Source organism: Ptiloglossa arizonensis, chromosome 4 (assembly GCF_051014685.1).
Source record: "Ptiloglossa arizonensis isolate GNS036 chromosome 4, iyPtiAriz1_principal, whole genome shotgun sequence".
Classification (NCBI taxonomy): Eukaryota; Metazoa; Arthropoda; class Insecta; order Hymenoptera; family Colletidae; genus Ptiloglossa; species Ptiloglossa arizonensis.
In genome coordinates, this window is record NC_135051.1 from 21,397,696 (window position 1) to 21,413,282 (window position 15,587).

General features: G+C 40.0%; 1 protein-coding gene across 4 annotated transcripts in view; it reads left to right on the forward strand.

Annotated features, from left to right (window-relative positions):
- The window catches only part of LOC143145813 (nephrin), a 586,636-nt gene that overhangs the window by 445,444 nt on the left and 125,605 nt on the right, over window positions 1–15,587 (forward strand). The window contains exon 1 of one of the 4 annotated variants that reach the window (XM_076309563.1): window positions 15,266–15,398. The exons of the other annotated variants lie outside the window; for them this stretch is intronic. Within the exon in view, the coding sequence (XP_076165678.1) occupies window positions 15,344–15,398 (55 nt within the window). The 5' untranslated portion in view covers window positions 15,266–15,343. Of the gene's footprint in view, window positions 1–15,265; window positions 15,399–15,587 lie in introns of those variants that run through there. 4 annotated transcript variants of the gene reach the window in all.

Sequence of the window (15,587 nt, forward strand, 5' to 3'; positions counted from 1 at the left end):
GTATATCGGTGTTTGAATAATTACGGAATATTCGTATATTGTTATTCGAGTACTGTATCGTTAGTCAAATATTCGAATAGTCGTGTACTCGAATAGTGTTCGAATAGCCGAGTACTCGAATAGTATTCGAATAGTCGAGTACTTGAATATTATTCGAATAGTCAAGTACTCGAACAGAATTCGAATAATCAAGTAGTCGAATATTATTCGAATAGCCAAGTACTCGAATAGTCAAGTACTCGAATATTATTCGAATAGCCAAGTACTCGAATATTATTCGAATAACCAAGTACTCGAATAGTCAAGTACTCGAATATTATTCGAATAGCCAAGTACTCGAATAGTATTCGAATAGACAAGTACTCGAATAGTATTCGAATAGTCAAGTACTCGAATAGAATTCGAATAGTCGAGTACTTGAGTACTGTTCGAATTGTATTTGAATCGCCCAAACATTCGAATAATTCGAATACAGAGAACTTTACCAACTCGACCCACCTCTGATTCGTGGTGCATCGTTTTATAAAATGAGTAAAATTTCCGAGTATGGCAATTACGAAGTTAAAGATCTGGAAAAAGTGGATTATGTGAAGAAGTCCGGTACCTCGATTAATACTATAAGAATTTATAAAAGTAACGAAGATACAGAATCGGAGATTCTTTAAATATAGATTTAACAACCATAGACGAAAAATTCGGAATATAAAAATGGAGTACAGGAACAATTTAACAATGACCGCGGCCGAGAGCGATGAGAAATTCAAATCGAACGTGGCAAACACGAAGAAATAAAATTGCAACGCACTGTTAAAGTTCCAAGTAACAACGTTTGCATTAACAGACTTTACCAGTGCCCGGATTGACGAGTTTTCGCTCTAGTTCGACGCGTTTCGAGCTGCGCGCTCATCGAAAAAGCTGTCCAATAACAATTTTCATTTCCGCAATGGCCGTTGCAAAACTAGTTGTTTTGGCTCGATCACCCCACCAAAAACCATAAATCAACCAACGCGCGAACACAGAACCGCTTTTATACTATATTAACCGAACGTTGGAATTAACTGAAATGTCATATCTGCGATTACAAGTTGCATCGTAATACACGTTTGTATTCGTTGAGGCGCGAAACCCGGTAGAGAAGAAGAAACGAAAAAATGAATTTCGTCCGCTCAAACACGAGCAAACATTAACGACCGTACGTTATTCTGTTTCCTTTAGAGCGAGTGTCACGTGACGTGTCGTTTGAAGGGAAAAGAAACATCAAATTTCGACGCGAAATTCACGTTAATGATGTTCGTGTGGTCAAAAGTGAGATCAGTTTACAAGGAAATGGTAATTTTAGTCTAAAAAGATCAAATATAAGTAATATTTAAAATTTTGTAACCAATGTCTCTAACGAACGCCCAAGCAGAAAATGGTTTTGTCGATGATTTTAATATAATGTTGCGACATTTTTCTAAACTCGAGTACGAAATCTTCTGGTATAGTAAAGTGTCTGTTTTATAGCCGAAGGACGAGATCGATTTATTCTCTTGGCAAGTCTCCCTTTTTTCGCCATTCGTAATCATCCCTCAAGCTACCACAACGTATCATACTTCATTGTGACGCAACATATATCGTATAAACACCCTTTATGCCAATCGTTTTCAAATATTCTATAAACCTCGTCGTGTACTCCCCTTATTCAGGGTCAAGAAGACGCATAGCGTTAGGAACCGCCACTTTTCATATATGACAGGAATGAGAAACCATTTTACATTCGAAGACCACAATTTATTCATTCGGGGTTCCGTTAGATCACGTGCTGAAAATTTAAGACACAAAGCAAACGTTGTATATTCTAACTGAAGCCTGCTGGCTTAGGGTGACGAGTCATATATTCGAATATTATTCGACAATTCAAGTATTCGGGTATCACTCGACGATTCAAGTATTCGAGTATCACTCGATAAATAAAATATTCGAATGTCACTTGACGATTCAAGTGTTCGAGTATCACTCGATAGATAAAATGCTCGAGTTATCCCTCGACAATTCAAGTATTCGTGCATCACTCGATAAATGAAGTATTCGAGTATCATTCGACGATTCAAGTATTCGAGTATCACTCGACGATTCAAGTATTCGAATATCACTCGACGATTCAAGTATTCGAATATCACTCGACGATTCAAATATTCGAGTATCACTCAAAGATTCAAGTATTCGAGTATCACTCGATGATTCAAGTATTCGAATATCACTCGACAATTCATGTATTCGAGTATCACTCGATAAATGAAGTATTCGAACATCACTCGATGATTCAAATATTCGAGTGTCACTCGACGATTCAAGTATTCGAGTATCACTCGATGATTCAACTATTCGAATATCATTCGACAATTCAAATATTCGAGTATCGCTCGATAAATAAAGTATTCGACTATTCCTCATTTTGAATAGTGAAACGATCGAATAGTACTCGCCGAATCGAGTAATATTCGAATACAATCGAATACAGTGGTGTACTCGACCACCATCCGCGTTCCATTCGCCGAGTATTTCAATCGCCACGGTGTTCGAACACTCGTCTACAGAAAAATTCAACAAGTAGTCCCCGCGGCTGCTAGGTACACTCGACGTTTCACGTCCCCTCTTCTTTCGCCCATTCGCTCAAGAATTCCCTCCGCAAACCTCGCAGTCATTAACGCCGCATCACGCGCGAGAACGAAACAGAACCAGAGAAACTTCTGAATCGCAATCCGCGGAACCGGTCCCGGTTGAAATTTAATAAACTGAACGCGTTGGTCCGATTCGCGACAGGCGGTAGGGGAACGGGATGGCGGGGGGAGAACGTAGGGGCGGGGCAGAACCGAAAACAAAAGGAGGAACGCACGAAACGGTGAAAAACGAGGGTGAGAAATAGAGTTGAAGAGGAGGGAGAAGTGCTCCCGCGGAGATGACTCAAAAGCCTCGAGGGTAGCTAGAAAAAGAGAGAAGCTCCACAGAAGGATAGAAACAGCTAGACGGATAAACAGAGAGAGAGAAACATAGAAGGACGAAGCTGCCATACATTAATTACTCGGATGTTATATGCATGTTGATGGGATACATATGTATGAGCACTTGTAAGTAAGTTGTGTGCGGGTTCTACCAAGAGAATATTCCCTCGGGAGTGACGGTCTGGCATCGAGATTTCAACGTTTCTACCCGGCCGTTGTTTCGCCCCATTTAGAGACGCGAAAAATTTCCGCCGCCCATACGTGCCCGCGCGTCCCGGCTAGGAAAAAGGGATCGGATTCGACGAACTTTATTCGCGCTCGACGAGACGAGTCCCTCGGGTACGCGAGGCGCTAGCTGAAAAACGACGTACCGGCTCCCCGAGCGAGATCGATTCGCAATGAGTAGCTGTACTTTACTCGATCCACCAGCAGCGGCGGCGGTGGTGGGGGAACGTCTGAGTAGGAGCGAATCGCGGGGAGTAGGAGTGACTCGTGGGGAGTAGGAGTGGGGATGCGCGAACAATTGCTCGGAGATAGACTAACGCCGCGCGTTGTGTAGATTTCGATAACCTACGTGTTGTAGCTCGACAACTCCGAGAAGATTTCACACGGGCGTCCCCGTGGGCTCAGTTTCCACTTCGGTACTTCGACGATGGCATTTTTCACGCTACGCTTCGAGAGACCCGCGACATAATACTTTCGCTTCGTTCGTGGCAACGTGGAGAACTAAACGCTGCGAAACAGGCTCCATGGAATTATTTATCGCCTTCGAAACATTCCTCGAGATCGATGAACTGTTATTGTAATATCGTGCGAGGGTGTCTGTATAATGATTGATTCGTTGTTCGAGTATCGAATTTATTCTTGAAACGGGTATTCCTTAACGAGGTGTTCCGTGGGTAGAAATTATTAATGGAGATTTTATTTGGAAATATTCTTAATTTTTGTAACGGTTATATTTGGTACAGAGGGAGAGAAGTGGAACGTAGGTCGCGAAAGAATATAATCTACTTGGAAAAATGTTGATAACTGAATTTCATCGAGTTAACGATTGTAGGAATACGTAGGAGGAGGTTGATTGAAAATTTCCAATTGGTGGGTAAATAAATTTCACCGAGTGTATCAATTGTCGAGGTATACTTTTCTAATAACAATTTTAAGTATATCGTTTATCTCTGGCACGGAGATTTTTCTTCGGGAGTCACTAATCGAAAAGTTTGAGAATCACTGTTGTAAAATCTGGCTGAAACAATTTTTTAAGTATCATTTTTATAAAAATATACAGCTACTATGAAACTTCTACGTCTAACATTTAGTATTAGCAATAGCAAACTTCGTTCGAGTAGTTTTAGAAATTGGTGGGGATTAGCGACAGTTAAAGGGGTGAAATCGACGACAGTTACAGAGGCACTGTTGTATATCGAAAGAAAGATAATATTCTACTCGAGAAAACGAATATTTATAATAACATAACGTTCCTCGTTGATACGATGGACCATGTGGATGAGTCAACAAACAATGTTTCGTTTTCGAGAAAATATTCTCTCTCTCCCTCTCTCTCTCTCTTTCGGAAAATAATTTTACGGAAACGGCACTAATTATCCTGTACATTTAAACACCGTCGGAATTTTCTTTCCATGTGGCGCGTTTTTTCAGCCGTATTTTAGAAAACACTGAAAAGCAGCTTTTCATCCGACTGTTCGTTGAGAACCGTAGCAGTAACCAAACGCCACGAGTAGAAACCGCAGCATAATTATATTGAGAAACCACAGAGGGAGAAAGAGAGAGAGAGAGAGAGAGAGAGAGAGAGAGAGAGAGAGAGAAGGAGAGAGAAAGAAATCGAGAAAGTGGAGCGCAGGTTGAGAAAAACAGCAACAAGTTCGCCACAATTTCAACCACTACCACTTAGAACGAAACGCTAACAAGAGTTTTCAAAGACTTTTGTCTCGCAATGCGATGAGTTCGCGGACTTAGTGGCCTGTTTTGTTGAAAAACGATGCAGGGTCGGGTCTTGCGTAACGTTGCAAATAATAATTACATTATCCTGTTTACCGTGATGAAAAAAACAAAGAAAAGAAGTTCCAACTTCCTTCGAAAGAACCCTCCACCGTAAATAATTATCACGGACGAACTATGTTCGTAACTTTGAATTTTTAAATACGATCCTGTAACGTTTCTATCGGGATTTAACTCGTTGTACAATTTTAAACGAATCGTCTGAATCAATCTTGGCCATAAATTGAATAAAAGGTTATCTATACGAGGAACTGTTTTTCTAAACGTACGAATTGTTTTCTACGGTAAAATAGATGTCAAATAATTGGAAGTTAACTTCTGACCGAGCGTAATAACTTATTGTTCGGATAATATTGACTCGTGAACGGTGTGCCGAGAGATATTACAATGGAAGAGCTTCTAATAATACGGTAATAGGAATACTGTTCGACATGTCTAGTATAAATAGAATTGTCTTGGTAGTTAATCGTCTCAAATTGAAATATCAAAGCAATTTTAACGAAAGTCACGACCAACGCGACTCCATCAAGCCGTACGAATGTTTCAACTATGTCGGACGATATTCGGGGAATGTTATACTATTGGGAAATTCCGAGATGTTATGGAACCATTCTACCTGAGGTATCGAACCGTTCAGCTTTCGATTAAAATCGATTCATCCGAGTATTATAAAACTTTTACGAAAAATAGACGGTATTGATCGAATTAATATTCTGTTTCTAAATAATAAAATCAATCACCGTTCCTTCACGAATGGTTCCTTTAAAAAATAAACGGTGTCGATACAATCATAACTATATTTCTAATTCACAAAATTAATTACCAATTCAATAATCACAACTTCAATCCCCATACAGATCCACTTTAAACGTTGTATATTTATCGTTCCCACAATTCTTTCAACGAAACCTGTTCTACGTTTGTCACCAAGTTTTCGAAATATTTCAAACGAGAAGAGTAGAAAACAATTATTTTTCAATTTTTTTTTTTTCTCTCCACCGCAAGATCAAACTCCTCGATTCGCTCGGATATTGTTCTACGTCGACTAATTACAGAGTGTTTGTTCGCAACGAGACCATGATCCATGATAGCCAAGCTGGGCGTCCATTAACAGTCTAAAATTGAAATCACGCGCAGCTGTGTGTATTTATGGCGGCATAACTAATACTTGAGCAACGCCGGTCCCGGATCTTAATCCACTTTGCATTAATCGATGTCGATCGATCGGACGCCACGGTAACGTTCTAAGTGCGCCAGCGGTTCCGTGAAAATTTTATGCAAACGCCCGACTCGACGCTTAATGCCTTCATTTGCCGTCTGCGAGGTCGTAAAGTGCCGCTTCTTACTAATTTGCAGAGTCAATAAGCATCGCGTGGATGGAAACGGAAGGAATGTTTGCGATCGATTACAATTTCCCACGAATATTTACGAGATCGCGTTCCGGGGGAAATAACAAACGCTCGTGAAAGATTCGAGGAATTTTACGACATCGTTCATCGATTAAAAACACCCCTCCCCCACCACCGCCCCCATTGTTACAGAGTACTTTCTTCTTTCCATCGATCCTCGTTGTGCCCACGCCTGGGGTCATTTTTGACCCGTGGAGATTCTTACATCGCTCGACCGCACCGTCAATGCAAAATTTTTCTGTGGAAAGTAAGTACTTGTGGACGAGGTAATGGAATTTTTGTTCTGATGGGTCACTTTTGACCCGTGGAGATTCTTACATCGCTCGATCACACCGTTAATGCAAATTTTTTTTTTGTGGAAAGTGAGAAAGGTACGAGGAGGTGATGGAATTTTTGTTCGTATGGGTCGATTTTGACCCGGAGAGATCTTTCGTATTGCTCGATCGCACCGTTAATGCAAACTTTTTTTGTGGAAAGTAAGAAAAGTACGAGGTAATGGAATTTTTGTTCTGATGGGTCGATTTTGACCCGGAGAGATCTTTCATATTTTGAGATCAAACCGTTAATGCAAACCTTTTTTGTGGAAAGTAAGAAAGGTACGACGAGGTGATGGAATTTTTGTTCGGATGGGTCGATTTTGACCCGGAGAGATCTTTCATATTGCTCGATCACACCGTTAATGAAAACTTTTTTTGTGTGGAAAGTAAGGAAGGTACGACGAGGTAATGGAATATTTTGTTCTGATGGGTCGATTTTGACCCGGAGAGATCTTTCATATTTTGAGATATTTCGAGCGAGGTCGAGTTATGGGTCAGTTTCGACCCGGAGAGATCTTCGTGTCACTCGATTACACCGTACCAATATTAATTTTTTAGAAATTAAGAAAGGTACGATTAAATAATTTAACCAATCTCGTGGTCGCCCGAACCGCTGACACTGCGAGGGTTATTCGATTACTTAAATACTCCGTTTAGTGTCTGTAACATTATTATAACGAAGACGACTCGAAACGTTGAGTGGAAAATGTAATATTGCAATAAATCTCTTGCATCGTTCGAAGATTAAAGCAACCATTAATCCTTGTCGTACTTCTCTACATCCCAGCAACCAGTCGTATTAACTTCTTATTTTTATTACAAATTGCTATCTCACTTCCATCGAGAAATTAACTACATTTACAACGTTTCACATTTAGGTGAGGATATTTATTACGTACTACCGTTCGAATATGTAATAATAAATATGTAATAATTCTTCGGAGTAATGTCATCAACGTAGCACTGGAAAATAATAATTATCAACGATGATAATAATAACAGTAACTATATTCTTAACGAAACGTGGAGATCAATTTACCTACTTTCCTCATAAGTATAATAAAGATAAATATACTTCGCAATAACGTTCCTCTCTATTAGAATTTTGGATTATCAGCGCGATTAAATAATATCTCGGTATTTCTATTTTACGAATAAATGAAACTTTATCTTTATTCCAGCAGAATTATCAATATTCTGCGTGCGTTCTTTACGAGAACTCTTATTTTGTTTAATAAACATCACGTGTCCCTAGAATAAAATCTTCTAAAAGATTCTAGAAAGACATTATACATATACTTCCATATATACATACATACTTTGTGTATATAATTTTTATCGTATCATCTTTAGATGATATTAAAAATTACACAAGAACATGAAACACTATTCATGGTACGTACACGCCATAAACGAAACTAAAAACCCTGAAAAGATCTAAAACGGAGAATCGTACTCTATTTTAAAATTGATAAAATGAAAAGGATAAACCCGACAATGGAGAGTAGTAAACCGAAGTATTCTATTTTTCCAGCGATCCGCAACCCCCACCCCCTCCTCGTTTGCTAAATTTCAAGTATCGGGTATTGTTTGAAATCGAAGTTGAAACGCGTAAACTTTCATGCTAGAATTTTTATAGCCACCGAGTGGCAGCAACAAGGGTACTTGGCGACAACCGCGTAATTTCGTACGCGTAAAGTTTCGATCGGTGATAAAACAAACGCGACAATTTCGTTAGAAGTAACAGCATTGTCGCGCGTTCGATGAATCGTTGTCCAGAAACGGACGCAACGAACACGCGCGGGTAACGAATTTCCTCCCCTCCAAAAAAAAAAAAAAAAAAAAAAAACCGTATCGAGATTCGCGGGAATAATGGGGAGCTGGTTTTCAATAACCGATCGTTGCGGGTCTGATCAGCCCCCGTTCCCCTCTCCTCTCCCCACCAGAAAGCAGCTTTTCCGGCGATGTGGAGCGCATTCACGATCGGTGAAAAAGCGACGATCGTCGTCTGAAAATCACGACAGCGCGGTACCTTTATCTAGCCACCTGCCGGCCCCCTCTACTGGACGAAAGCCTGTTTTAAATGCTCCCCTAGCATTGTTTGCGGCAACTTTCAGCCGCTTTTACTACCGCAAACAGCCATTTTCATTTAGTTTTCTTTTCATCCGCCCCTCCCCGATGCGCTAAGTGAATTTTACTGCCCACTTCCATTTCATTCTCCTTTCATTTCCTACGCGGCTCGACCCTGTTTGGTAAATCTAATCCTTGCTTTTCATAAAGAAAAAAAAAAACAAACAAATCTCCACCGCCCGTCTATTCTCTCTCCGTTCGTTTCTCCGCTGTTCGTTTATTTTCCAACCACCCACCCTCGTATGCATCCGTTCTCGTTCGTCTCGTTTCACCTTTCTACACGTTCGTTTCTTACACGGTTATTGTTTTCCCCGATGTTTCTCTGTCTATGTTACTTCGTTGCGTTCTTTGTATTTTTTCTCTGTTTTAACACCCTATTACTAGTATTTTCTCTCTGTTTCTACAAACTCTTTTTTTTTATCAAAAAGTTCTAACCGTATCTCTTCTTTCAACTTTCGATTCTTCGAATTTTTTTACAGCGGTGTTTTCTCTTACTCTCTGTTGTCTGTTGTCGTCTTTATGTCATCCTACTTGATTCAAGTTTCGATTCTTCGAATGTAATAGGTTGTTATGTCGTTGTTCGATAACTTATTGAACAACGACGTAACGTAAGTTTCATCGAACGACAAAAGTCATTGAACAACGACATAACATAAGTTGTTCTCTGAAACATAAGTTTCATCGAACGACAAAACTTATTGAACAACGACATAACATAGGTTTCGTCGAATGACAAAACTTATTGAACAACGACATAAGTCTTATACAACGACAAAACTTATTGAACAACGACATAAGTCTTATCCAACGACAAAACTTATTGAACAACGACATAAGTCTTATCCAACGACAAAACTTATTGAACAACGACATAAGTCTTATCCAACGACAAAACTTATTGAACAACGGCATAAGTCTTATCCAACGACAAAACTTATTGAACAACGACAAAACTTATAAGTTTTATCGAACGACAAAACTTATTGAACAACGGCATAACATAAGTTGTTCTCTGAAACATAAGTTTCATCGAACGATAAAACTTATTGAACAACGACATAAGTCTCATCCAACGACAAAACTTATTGAACAACGACAAAGCTTATAAGTTTTATCGAACAACAAAACTTATTGAACAACGACATAACATAAGTTGTTCTCTGAAACATAAGTTTCATCGAACGACAAAACTTATTGAACAACGACATAACATAAGTTGTTCTCTGAAACATAAGTTTCATCGAACGACAAAACTTATTGAACAACGACATAACACAAGTTGTTCTCTGAAACATAAGTTTCATCGAACGACAAAACTTATTGAACAACCTATTATTCACACCCACGTTATCTCCAGCTTTCCGTTCTTTGTATTAAATTTATTTATTCATTCACTCGCGAGAAAAGAAAATCCTTTAATGTAAATTAATACGTAACGGAAAAACAAAAATAAAAATTATACGAAAGAAAATATTATCGCTTGTAAAGGTTGTACAATAAACAATGGAAGGATAATTTTATACATCTCAAGAATTGTACAATTATATCTGTTTTCGCGTGTACCAAGTTAGCACGCTTGATCATTCTATTGATAGAATTTTGAGACTCGTATTCTCCGCGGTAGAAAATAGAGCGTGATTTCACCTGATTTCAATACTCTCCTTCGAGCGGAGAAGAAACTTGATCGAGAATTGTCACGCGCGACGGAAAACATCGGATGAGATACAAAATAGGTATGGCTAACGAACGAACAGTGGTGGGGAAAAAGTTGCCAATCATATATTCAAATGCACCGTGCGTCCGCTGGCGTCGATGGATAGCCAAACAACGCAAAAATAAAAATTCCATTTAAAACGGTTTTCTCGGCAACAATATCCGTGACGCGCAACCCGGCCTGCGGGCGACATCGATTTTATTAATTTCGGCGTCCTTGAAACTGACATTCGGTCGCGCGACGAGCAACAAAATTTTTCACTTCGATAAACTCGGAAACCTTGTTTCGAAATTTGCTCGCGCGACTCGTGCGGCATATGGCGCGATAAAACTCCGTACTGCGTTCGATGGATAAGTTCCATTAAAATGGAAATGGCGGGAGGGGTACCGTTCCGTGTAAATACGGAATTAATACACGAGTGGATTTTTCATTTTTTCTTTTTTTTTCTTTTTTTCGTTACTTCGCTCGAGAGAATATCCACGAACGACTCAAGAACCCCGAGCCGTATTCATCCATCAAAGGCACTCTGAACACAGTCACGTTTATTTATTTATATATTTCGCGGTTTCGACGATACGAGAAAAATACGCATTGATAATCGTTCATCCGAACAAACAATGCAACCGGTTTCCATACTGGTCGCTCATTTAATCGGCATGATCCTCGTCGAGGGATTACTGCATTAATAAACGCGAATGCTCTGGCTCTGACAATTAATATTTAATCAGTCTATGACGATTTAACTATATCGCGCATCGTGCACTGAAACAGCCGTTGTTCGTTTCGATTGAATTTTTCAAAATTCAGAACTGCTCGATCTCTCGTTATATCATCCCTCCTCTCCACGAGGATGAAACTTGAATCAAGAAGGGTGGTATAAATACGATAACAGACAACAGAGAGTGAAAGAAAAAAAAAACATTTCGAGAAAGGATTACATCGCGCCGCGAAATTGTCGGATAAATTACAACTTTGCAAATCTCGAGCAACCTTCCGCGAGCGTTTGATTAACGAGCCATGAGTTTCTAGGCGAGCAGTCGTCGCTGATTGTTCGAAAAATTAAAAGCAATCCTCGCATGCCTCCTTCGACGAAGGAACGACGAAGGAACTCATTTATTATGGTAATGACTCGGCTACTTGCTTTGAAAAACGAGAAACGTACGACCGCACTCGTACGTCCCCAACACCGATCGGGGTACGAGTAGAAAGTATTGGCCGCTCGAGGCCAGTGAGCTGGCTACCCCCACCACTTATCTCTCTCTCGCCTCGAGGCTCCGCCCACTGTCCGGGAGACGCGACGCGCGGACCTCCAACTCGTACAGCGAGACCTCTGAAAGACCGAATATTCCTCTTTACCAAATTTCGAGCAATCTTTCTCCTCTCGAAATCGTTATCTCACAAATTAACCCAATCTCCTGGTAAGTAAATTGTTTCACATTCTGTGAGTTCCAATTCTCGCTAAATCTTCGAGAAAATATATTAAACGTCTTCGATAGAAAATGTATCAATCGTACGTTAAATTGGAAACTTTAATTTCACCTACTTCGACACTGTCGCGAGCACGGTGCTCCAAACGCGCGCTAAATTTAACAAATATACCGAACACGGTCGTGTTTGTACTCGTTTCAATCGCGAAGATCTCGGCCAGTACATTGACGATACTCCCGCGAACGTGAACGTAAAATATTCGAATTGAAAATTTCCACGACCTCGCAACCGAGAGCAACGTTCGTTTACGAACGGTTATATTTATCATTATCGGGTATATACTGCTGCAACTAGCCACCCCGACAATGCGAAGTTGTCGATAAGCGCATCGGCGCGTCGCGAGGAAAGGATCGGGCAACATCCATTCTTGATCCTGCGCCGTAACAAATGGCCATTGTTCCCTTTGTTCCAGCCGCGAGAACGTAATACAGCCGAAACGATTTTTCACACCCCGGACGGGTAAATTAAAATCACCGCGGCATAAAACCGCCGACCTCCACCCCCTCCGCCCCCTTGGTTCGCCCCACTCGCTCTGGCTGACCCTTCGATTTCTCGGGGCGCGAGTGACGCCACTCGAAAACATTTGTCGCTGCGACCCTTTCATTCAACAACGGGCCGAGCGTCCGGCATTTTCATCGAAATGTTAAATGGGTCGTAAGTCGTCGCGCTGCCATTTTCAATATTCCGAATATTGTCCGTGGGAATAATTAATGCACCGTCAATTAATTGCTCTTCTGTTTCGCGCCGTCAACGGCCAAATTTAACTCCCGTGACCTAACCCAACCCGGGAATCGCGTGTTTTCATCGCTCATTCGTGGAAGAAACCTTCGTGGCCCTACACGAGCATCGTCGCGACCCTTTTCGGTATTTTCTTTTCTCTTTTTTCCTTTCTTTCTTTTTTTTTTTTTTTTTTTTTTTTTGCACGCCCGTTTCTCCACCTCTTGCGACCAGAGAGATTAATATCGGAATCGCGACCCGAGTCGAGCCTTTATTTGATAATTTCATACCCGACTGCTTTCAACGTTCGCGCACTTTTCACCGCGTTCTTTGTTCTTGTTCCCTTTGATGAAATGAACCGCGGTGCGTTCGGTGTAAATAATAATTAATTATTATCGCCGTGCGTGCAGTCAACGCTTTAATTGCTTCTTCGTGGAACGCGAATTATCTTTCGATCGCGCGTTCCGAACGATGATTACCTCCGATCGTGTTTTATTCCCGGAATCGTTATTTTTTCAAGCTGAAACGAACGTACAGTGGGTGTTCCGTTTTTTATCTCGGAGACAAATGTATTCGGACGAATTATTTTAAGAAATGTATTTTTTTTTTAATTCATTTTCTTTTAAGAAATGTATTTTCTTAATATTCATTCTCTTTTAAGAAATGTGTTTTCTTAATATTGATTCTTTTTTAAGAAATATATTTTCATGAAATTTATTTTTTTTTTAATTCATTTTCTTTTAAGAAATGTATTTTCTTAATATTCATTCTCTTTTAAGAAATGTGTTTTCTTAATATTGATTCTTTTTTAAGAAATGAATTTTCATGAAATTTATTTTCTTTTAAATTTATCCTTTTCTTAAGAAATGTAATCTCTTAAGATTTATTTTCTTCGAAAAATGGATGTTCTTAAAATTTTTCTTCGAGAAGTGTGGATTTTCTCAAAATTTGTCCCTTTTTTAGGAATTTGTATTCTCTTAACATTTATTTTCGTCAAGGTATTTTCCTACATTGTTTAAATCTACAAAGAGACTTTATTTATTCTTTCCTTCTGTATATTGCATTTTATTGGTTCAATGACAGTCAAACGACGTACACACTTACTATGTAAGTGTATTTATTCGATATTTACCCTGGAATTGATATACAGAGTCGACTAGGACATTTCTTTTTACCTGAACCCCTATATTTTTTCATTGGGGTTCGTTTCTAAGACAAGTTCAAAAACCACGCGACGAACGAACCTTGAAAGTAACCTTCGAATACCTCATGAACAAATTCTACCCTGTCAAAAATGATCAAACCCTCAAAATTTGCGTGTTCAAAACCTACCAAACACCAACAGAAAACTCGTCCAAAATACTCTTTAAAATTCTTCCCCGAATTTTATAAATTACCAAAACAAATGCATAGAAAAATAGTTAAAAAAAAAATTAATAGTATCATATACACCTCTCAAGAAGAGACAATTTCTCCAACAGTATCCTCCACTTCCACTTCCACAATATCCTCCTTAAATTTTTCCAAATTTCCCAATCGTCGAATGAAAAATTCCAAAATCATGCTGAGTTAAAAAAAAATTATTCATTTCGTTATTTACCCAATCTGTAACCCAACGTATCAAAAGGACACAGTTCCACGAACACCTGTCGCGCCACTTCCACAATATCCTCCTAAAATCTTCCCAAATTTTCCAATCGTCGAATCAAAAATTCCAAAATCATACGTGCCAAAAAAAAATTATTCATTTCGTTATTTATCCAATCGGTAACCCAACGTATCAAAGGGACACAGTTCCGCGAACACCTGTCGCGCCGAACGCGTTCTTTTCCCTTGAACGTCGACTAGCTGGACGTCAACAATGATTTGCATCGTTAATGAAAACGCAACGTTGGCCGTTGTGCGCGGCTGTCAAGGGTATTCAGCGCTCGTTGAGTCGTTAACTCGCTTAAGTGCGTTCCTACTCTTATGAATATGCAAACGGGTTTTAATGCGCGAGATATTTGCCGGTTGGAGAACAGAAGGTCGTCGCGTGTACAGTGAGTGTACGGGACTCGTGTATCGTCCGATCGAGGGATCAGCCATTGGTTGTTCTTTCGAGACGATTTTCTCAGACCGCGTGACCGATTTGCCACGGGACGGTGACAGTGACGGATCCCGGGCCGGTGACTGGTTAGAATGGTCGATTAATCGGTGACTATTGCGCTCAATCAATTATCGACTACGACGCGTCTCTACTTATCGTTGAAACGGGAACGGAAGACCGCGGATGGATGGATGGATGGATCGAGCGACGCGTTTCAGACTCGACGTTAACCGAATTACCAACGACGCGGCACGATTGTCCCCGAGCTGTGAAAACGAACTTGATCGATGTTGGACGATCGGCGAATATTTCTAATTCGGTGCGCGGCGTTCGTAAAGGAAATCGAAGAAGATCCAAACGGTGATGGATACGACGTTACGTCACGGAACGCGCGAATTCGTTTCGTTTCCGCGTATCGATACGCGGAATCGAGATATCGATAACATTGTATCGACGCTCGTAATGTATCGTTGGAGATCGTTACGATGCGACGATGGAAAAATTGTTTTCAGGGACAACGAGGGTTTCGAACTCGGAAAAGTACAATTGGCTTGTTTGTTATTACAATTTGTTATGGGTTTTCTGGTTAATTTGTTGGTTATGTCACTTCGATGCAGGAAAGTGATTTACAAGTGGTGAATAAGTTTTTTTTTGTTTCGTTTGAAATTGAAAAAATTATTTGTTAATAGGTACACGAGATTTTAGTTCCATACAAATTGTAAATGTTCG